General features: G+C 38.6%; 1 protein-coding gene across 1 annotated transcript; it reads left to right on the top strand.

Annotated features, from left to right (window-relative positions):
* Positions 1-223: 223 nt before the first annotated feature.
* On the top strand, positions 224-4,541 carry lig4 (ligase IV, DNA, ATP-dependent). The gene is made up of 2 exons (XM_073843155.1): positions 224-424; positions 1,294-4,541. Exon 2 carries the CDS (start codon positions 1,309-1,311, stop codon positions 4,036-4,038), a length of 2,730 nt encoding a protein of 909 aa, XP_073699256.1. The 5' UTR covers positions 224-424; positions 1,294-1,308; the 3' UTR covers positions 4,039-4,541.
* Positions 4,542-9,176: the final 4,635 nt, after the last annotated feature.

Here is a 9,176-nt window from a genome sequence, read left to right as displayed (position 1 = left end):
GACACATTTATACTGCTGAAAAATAGTGTTAAGTTAAAGACAACATTTTGTTTGCAAAAAGAAAAAAATGTGGTGTTTAAACGATAATATCAAAGTCTGTAAATCTTGGAGGGAGGATCATTGTAACTCCTAGATTTTTATGTACTGTAGGCGGCGGTAAAGTTCTTTGTGAGTGTCTATTAAACCAGGAGAAGAAGTAACTGCATTGTGTTGCAAAAAAAACCTTCCTGACAGTCGCTACTGTTGAAATTCATTAGACTCGCTGCATTCAGAAAATAACATAGCATGAATGATAAGCTAATTAAATCACATTAACGGAAAACGGAAACTGTTTATCAAATATATTGATAAACATCCTGTAAATAACACAGAAGTTTACTTGAACTGACTCCGTTTCAGAAGTACTGCAAATCTTCGTTCACAGGTAAACATTTTATGTTATGTTGTCTACAATGTAAATATTGTTTATTTGCCAAGACAATGCGTTTGAATGCTTACAAAATCTCAGGATTATGTTGATTATGTTTATAGGTTAAAATAACACAATAGACTATGTTTTTGCTCCTGGAAGAAAAAGTAATTTGCCATGTACACTAAAGGATTTTCATATGCTTTAAGCCCATAAGCAAATGTGATATATGTATCCTATACATATATTAAATTTTAGTTTATAAAAAATATGAAGTGAAACATATATGAAACCGTTAGTAAACAGAACTTTTTTTAAATATATTAGCATATATTTTTAGCCATATATTTAGCAATATATATGTTTTTGTGTGTGTGATACATTTTTGGACGTATAGCATATGTTGATATCAACATGTATTGTCAGGTTTTAGGATGAATGTACATGTACATGACATTAAGTAAATCTAAAAGATAGATTACAAAGAAAGATTACAAAAACACAAACATACAGATTTTTGTGTATATACTGTTTAGATAAGGTTGCAACGCTGCTACATATAATACCATGTAAAAATGATCTTATAGTTTTATCTTATGTTTTATTACATATAATATGTTATATGTAATAACATGTAACATACATACAGTATATGTCATTACATATAACATACTGTATACCTTTTGCTGTGGGGATTTTATATATGTTACAAACATGTATCTTAATCTACCCAGAGAATGTATAAAAATATATATTGCCATATAGGTAACATATATATGTCATATATTACATTTCCATATATTAGGAATTATTTACTAGTTCTAGTAAAAAGCACATGAATCAAAATTCTTTAGATAAACTCTGCTATGGTTTTTCCTTCAAAGGTGTCCTCTTCAACGATGGACGGTGCCTCAAAAAGTGATGCCACACCACAGAAGTCTGTTGCTGCCCAAGTTCCATTCATCGACCTCTGCACAGTCCTGGAGAACATCCAAAAGACCAAACTCAGACCAGACAAAGGCAAAATTCTAAAGGATTTTATCGATTCTTGGAGGAAATTCCATGCAGCGCTTCACAAGGACAATTCCAATACCACAGATTCATTTTACGCAGCCATGCGTCTTATTGTGCCTCAGTTTGAGCGAGAGCGAATGGCTTATGGTATAAAAGAAAACATGCTTGCCAAACTGTATATTGAAGTTTTAGGCCTACCTAAAAATGGAACTGAGGCAAACAAACTTCTAAATTACAGAGCTCCAACCACATCTCATGGAGAAGCTGGTGACTTTGCCCTTACAGCCTACTTTGTGCTGAAAAAAAGATGTACAAGTCAGGGTAATTTAACCATTAAAGAAGTCAATGACTTCTTGGATTCCGTAGCTATCAACAATGCCAGCAAACAGAAGGATCAAGTGAAGAAAAGCCTTTTGCATCTGATAACCCAGAGTTCAGCTTTGGAACAGAAGTGGCTCATTAGAATGCTTCTCAAGGACATGAAACTTGGCATTAGCAAGGAGACAGTACTTCAGGTTTTCCATCCAGATGCACCAGAACTGTACAATGTCACCACAGACCTGAATAAAGTCTGCACAAAACTTCATGATCCGTCTGTGTCCCTTAGTGAGGTCTCCATTGATTTGTTTTCTGCTTTTAAACCAATGCTGGCCGCTGTTGCCAACGTCAGACAGATAGAGAAGCAAATGGGCAACCGTCCATTCTACATTGAGACAAAGCTTGATGGTGAACGCATTCAGCTGCACAAAGCTGGAGATGTTTACAAATACTATACAAGGAACTCTTATGAATACACGCAACAGTTTGGGGCCTCTCCACTAGAGGGCTCTCTCACACCATACATTCACAACGTCTTCAAACCTAATGTGGTAAACTGCATACTGGATGGAGAGATGATGGCTTATAATCCTACAACGGAGACCTTCATGCAGAAGGGCAGTAAGTTTGATATTAAAAGGCTGATGGATGACTCTGATTTGCAAACCTGCTTTTGTGTATTTGATGTCCTTTTAGTAAACAATCAGAAGTTTGCAAATGAACCTCTCAAGAAGCGCTATGAAATTCTTGAAACTGTCTTTACGCCAGTCAAAGGTCGTATCCAGATGGTCACAAAAGCTGATGGCAAAACCATGCAGGAAGTGGTGAATTCTCTCAATGAGGCCATTGACAATCTGGATGAGGGGATTATGGTTAAGGATCCCATGTCCATCTACAAACCAGATAAACGTGGTGAAGGATGGTTGAAAATTAAGCCAGAATATGTGGATGGTCTGATGGATGAACTTGATCTGCTGATAGTGGGAGGCTACTGGGGTAAAGGCAGAAGAAGCGGGATGCTCTCTCATTTTCTGTGTGCGGTAGCAGAGGTGCCGAGTCCAGGGGAGAAGCCCACAGTGTTCCATACTCTCTGCCGCATTGGATCAGGCTACACTATGAAAGAACTGTACGACCTTGGTCTGAAGTTGGCCAAACATTGGAAAGTTTACAACAAAAATAATCCTCCAGCTGCCATCTTGTGTGGAACAGAAAAACCAGAGGTTTACATAGAACCACGCAACTCAGTGATCTTACAAGTCAAAGCGGCAGAGATAGTCTCTAGTGATATGTATAAGACCAACTGCACATTACGTTTCCCCAGAATCGAAAGAATCAGAGAAGACAAAGAGTGGCATCAGTGCATGACCTTGGCTGAACTGAGCCAGTTCCGCTCCAGAGCTTCTGGAAAGCTGGCATCCAGACATCTACATATCCAAGATGACCAGCCTGAAAAGAAGAAGCAAAAGTTTGCAGCCAAGCCCAAGAAGACAATCGGAGTCATTGACCACTTCAAATCTCAGGATTTATCAGCAGTCACCAAAGAGACGGATATGTTTGAAGATGTTGAGTTCTGTGTGATAAATGGCAATGATGAACATTCCAAGGCAGAGCTTGAGAAAGTTGTGGCCCGCTGTGGAGGCATTGTTGTGCAGAACCCTGGAAAGGACACGTACTGTGTGATTGCAGCTGTGCAGAACATGAGAGTAAAGAACCTCATCTCCTCAGACCAGCATGATGTGGTGTGGGCTACTTGGCTGTTGGAGTGTCTGGAAAATAAGCAGGTTATACCATGGCAACCACGTCACATGATTCACATGTCACCTTCCACAAGGGACCACTTCGCTAAAGAGTATGATCAGTATGGAGACAGTTATTACATTGACACTGATGAACAACAGCTGAGGGAAGTTTTTGAAAGGGTTGGCCACACAGATGCTGAATGTTTGTCTGTGGCACAGATAGAAGCAGAGAATGCTTGGGATGACTTGCCCACTAGCATTTTTAGGCCTTACACTGCATACTTTGACCGGTGTGCTGACTTGGGAGATCCAAAATCCATCATCCGGGGTACAAGTTTGGACACTCGTGCCTTAGAATTCCGATTCCATGGTGGTAAAGTTGTGGAAAAACTAAAGGAAGGAATCTCACATGTCATAGTAGAAAACGAGAGAAGAGCTCTGGACTTGAAGACACTGAGGCGACTTTATACCAAGAAGTTCAAAATTGTTCGAGAATCTTGGGTGACCGATTCCATCAAAGCAGGCCATGTAGAGGATGAGATTGACTACCTTATTTAACAATGAAGGCTACTACACCAAATGTTGAAATGCTGAAAGACTGTGATATTTTAATACTAGCTGTCATAGACTACACTGGATAACCATCACTGTTGCATTAAAGGTAACCATTTAAAATATATATATATATAATGATGGGACTGGAAGGATTACAGTTTAATTTTAAGAAGAAGTTTGCTATCAGCAATAGAGTGTAATTTACTGTTGAAAATGTATCGGTACCTTTTAAAGTTTGTCATATGTCTCTGATTTAAAGCACTGAGAAAATATTTACAGGTGGAAACAAAATATATATATTTTTTTCTTGCACTGTATTTTGTTCTAAATAAATAAGTCAAAATCACAGAATGTACTGTATTAAATGGCGTCGTTATAAACTAATGGTTAAAAATCTTGCCTTTAAATCTTGCCCTATAAATTAGATTGATGTTACTGTAATATTAGTTACTTAAGATGGAAATTATATGCAAAATAACATGTAATTAAATTTGACTCTTAAAGAAGCATTCAGAAATTTAATTGAAGCTGTCAAAAGTGTTTTTCTTGTACATTAACTTGACTCATTACAGTCAGACAAATTGCGCTTCTGACAAGCTTGAAGTTCCATTTGAACAGCTTGTCAAGCACACTGATTTTATTGTGTGAGAGCTGTAGCTTTCTAATTGTTTGGAATGGGAGTTACTGTAATGCTTCCAGAGATCTAATTTCCAGAGCGCTAATAGAATGATTGAGGCTTCACACACAAACAGAGTCAGCTGTGTGTCTAGGTATTGTAAAGAGTTTGAGTAATATGGATATTACACTAGGTAATTGGTGTGAGTTTGTGAAGGTGTGTGAGTGACAAATTCATCCCTCATTGAAAATGAAAGCATAATGTGCTTGCACTGAGTTATGAGTTGTGAAATCCACATTTAGTGTGGGAAGGTGCTTTGGTTTGGAAATTTATGCTGCAGAGCCATTTTAATGACAAAAATGCTCCTAAGACTAGTATAGCGCATAATGTGTTTTATGGAGGGGAATTGTTTACTGTTCCATAGATGGTTAAAACTTTTTGTAACATTGTTTTTTTGTGTGTACAGTCGTGGCCAAAAGTTTTGAGAATTACATAAATATTGGAAATTGGAAAAGTTGCTGCTTAAGTTTTTATAATAGCAATTTGCATATACTCCAGAATGTTATGAAGAGTGATCAGATGAATTGCATAGTCCTTCTTTGGCATGAAAATTAACTTAATCCCGAAAAAAACTTTCCACTGCATTGTTAAAAGTCCAGCAAGCGCCAGGATCGTCTCCTAAAGAGGATTCAGCTGCAGGATCGGAGTGCCACCAGTGCAGAGCTTGCTCAGGAATGGCAGCAGGCAGGTGTGAGCGCATCTGCACGCACAGTGAGGCGAAGACTTTTGGAAGAAGGCCTGGTGCCAAGAAGGGCAGCAAAGAAGCCACTTCTCTCCAAAAAAAAAACATCAGGGACAGATCGATCTTCTGCAAAAAGTATGGCGAATGGATTGCTGAGGACTGGGGCAAAGTCATATTCTCCGATGAAGCCTCTTTCCGATTGTTTGGGGCATCTGGATAAAGGCTTGTCCGGAGAAGAAAAGGTGAGCGCTACCATCAGTCCTGTGTCAACAGTAAAGCATCCTGAGACCATTCATGTGTGGGGTTGCTTCTCATCCAAGGGAGTGGGCTCACTCACAATTTTGCCCAAAAACACAGCCATGAGTAAAGAATGGTACCAAAACACCCTCCAACAGCAACTTCTTCCAACAATCCAACAACAGTTTGGTGAAGAACAATGCATTTTCCAGAACGATGGAGCACCGTGCCATAAGGCAAAAGTGATAACTAAGTGGCTCGGGGACCAAAACTTTGACATTTTGGGTCCATGGCCTGGAAACTCCCCAGATCTTAAAACTTGTGGTCAATCCTCAAGAGGCGGGTGGACAAACAAAAACCCACTAATTCTGACAAACTCCTAGAAGTGATTATGAAATAATAGGTTGCTATCAGTCAGGATTTGGCCCAGAAGTTGATTGAGAGCATGGCCAGTCGAATTGCAGAGGTCTTGAAAAAGAAAGGCCAACACTGCAAATGCTGACTCTTTGCATAAATGTCATGTAATTGTAGATAGAAGCCTTTGAAATGTATCAAGTGCTTGTAATTATATTTCAGTATATCACAGAAACAACTGAAACAAAGATCTAAAAGCAGTTGAGCAGCAAACTTTGTGAAAACTAATATTTGTGTCATTCTCAAAACTTTTGGCCATGACTGTACATTTGAAGTCAAAAGTTTACATACACCTTGCAGAATCTGCAAAATGTTAATTATTTTACCAAAATAAGAGGGATCATGCAAAATGCATATTTTTTATTTAGTACTGGCCTGAATAAGATATTTCACATGAAAGACATTTTCCAAAAGAGAAAATAATTGCATTTCATAATTAACTGTAATTGTGTAGTTGCATTTTAAAAAATGACCTTGTTTAAAGTTTTTACAACATTCTTAATACTGTGTTGTTACCTGAATGATCCACAGCTGTTTTTTTTTTTTCAGTGATAGTTGTTCATGAGTCCCTTGTTTGTTTTGAACAGTTAAACTGCCCGCTGTGCTTCAGAAAAATCCTTCAGGTCCCACAAATTATTTGGTTTTTCAACAATAACTATGATTTTGAGATCCAACTTTTTGCACTGAGGACAACTGAGGGACTCATACGCAACTATTGCAGAAGTTGCAAATGCTCACTGATGATTTAGAGGAAAACATGACACATTAAGAGCCAAGGGGTGAAAACGTTTTGAGTTTGAAGATCAGTGTAAATTTAACTTATTTTGTCTTCTGGGAAACATGTAACTATCTTCTGTAGTTTCTAAAGGGCAGTACTAAATGAAAAAAATATGATATTTAGGATATTTAGGCTCTAAATGTTTCCTTCTGAAGCATCAGTGAGTGTTTGAACTTCCTGTAATAGTTGCATATGAGTCCCTCAGTTGTCCTTAGTGTGAATAGATGGACGTTAACAGTCATTGTTGGAAAGGGTTCAAATACACCAAAATTCTGAAAAACCAAAGAATTTGTGGGACCTGAAGAATTTCAACTGTTCAGGACAAACAAGGGACTCATGAACAACTATCACTAAAAACTAAGGGTGTTTTCACACCTGCCTTATTTAGTTTGGTTGAATCGTACTAGAGTTCGTTTTCCCTCTTGGTGCAGTTCTTTTGGGCAGGTGTGAATGTAGCAGTCGCACTCGAGTGCGCACCGAAAGCGGACCAAAAAAGCGTACCGAGACCTGCTTGAAGAGGTGGTCTCGGTACGCTTTCAAACGAACACTGGAACGGTTCATTTATGGTGAGAACATGATCCGAACTCGAACAGAGCCATCCGCAAAAAGTACTGCGCCTTTTTGGACTAATCCAGTTGCCGTAGTCTGCTGCGCTGTTCATTATGGGATGAGGACAAGTATTTGTTGACAGTTAGCGCTTTAGCAACATAGACCCATGACAGCTCGTGGACAAACTTGGAGTTGTGAGGAGGTGCGAAGCCAGCCCCTGCTGGATAAATTTGGTGTGATGATCATATAGGTCCCAACTTTCGAAAACTCACAAGAACATCACAATCTTTCTCATTGTTTAAGGAGTCGTTCACATGTCGCGCCCATAGACTGTAAAAAATATGGACTTAGTGTCCGTGAGGTCACCCGTAGGTTTCTGAAGAGCGATTTTGAAGTGGGCGGGATTTGCCGTCGCCATCTTGGAACGCGTCATTGCGCGTCACTCCCAGATAATCGAAAATGGGCAAAGAGGCGGGACGTGGGTGGAGCTGGGTGCTGAAACCACGCCCAATGTTATAAAGGGAAAGGAGGAAGCTGATTGGTTGGTTCATGTCACATGACCTGCGGCGCACTTGCAGCATTCTGAAAAGTTGAGATGTTTTTATCTCGATGCAGCGCGTTCGCGAATGGGAAAAACGTGCGTATCGCACAGCCTGCGCGTCGCGACCGTGTCGCTTCCATTCCGAGCATGCATACTGCGCATCTACATTTGAAATAACGAGCTTGAGCGCGCAAAAGATGCTACATGTGAACAGTTTAGAAAATACGTTCAATACACTGATCTATATAATTCTCTATTATAGATCAGTGGCTCAATGACACGATCTGGCCAACGAGTGATGTGGATGTTGTCACATGACTGCATTTTGGTTCGTTTCAACTGGTTCGGACCAGAGCAATCAGTGTGGTGTGAAAAGGACCCAAAACGGCAGAAAAATGCTACAAAGTATCATTTATTGCCCTTGGTCCGGACCAAATGAACCGAACCACAGATGTGAAAGCACCCTAAAAAACAAAAACAGCTGTGAATCATTCAGGTAACAGCACAATATTAAGAATCAAGTATATGTAAACTTTTATTTTCTCTTGTGGACTAATTGCATATTTTATGTGAAATATCTTATACAGGTCAATACTAAAAAAAAAAAAAAAATGCATTTTGTATGATCCTCCTTATTTTGGTAAACTAATGAACATTCTGCAAGGTGTTATATCCAGATCTTTAAAGAGAAAAAAATATGTAGTAGAATTTCAAGGGTCCCTTTTCAATACAATGAGTTTGCTGCTCTTCTCAAGCTCAATATTATGGTTAACACGTTTTTTTTTTAAAATAATGTATCTGTTCTTCACACAAAGCTATTATATGGCTTAATAAGAACTGGAAAATATAGTTCTATTACAGGAACATAATTTTGTTCTTTTTTCTTGTAATCACAGTACATTATTATTGTGGTGTAAAAGAGCAGCCCAGACATTTAGCAGAATATCTCCTTTGGTGTTTCATTAAAAAAATATATATTTTAAGAGTTAGTTGACAGCTCTCTTTCTTGGGTGAACTATGGCCTTGTGCTACACTTTTGAAGTGGGTTGTTTCATACATTTATTTCATTTTTGAACATTAATTTTGAAAATTAAAAAAACTCCCATTACTTCAGTGGCATGGTAAGATTTTAAATGAAGGGCATAACCTCTTTAAGATAAACCATCTCACACTGGCAGAGTGTGGGATTTCAAATAAAGACAAAGTCTGAAAAGGAAAATGTGGGCGAAAAATGTTTTTGTGGAAATTCTCCATTGTCTCTGTG

Source organism: Garra rufa, chromosome 6 (assembly GCF_049309525.1).
Source record: "Garra rufa chromosome 6, GarRuf1.0, whole genome shotgun sequence".
NCBI lineage: Eukaryota > Metazoa > Chordata > Actinopteri > Cypriniformes > Cyprinidae > Garra > Garra rufa.
This window is presented reverse-complemented; position numbering and strand designations above follow the sequence as displayed.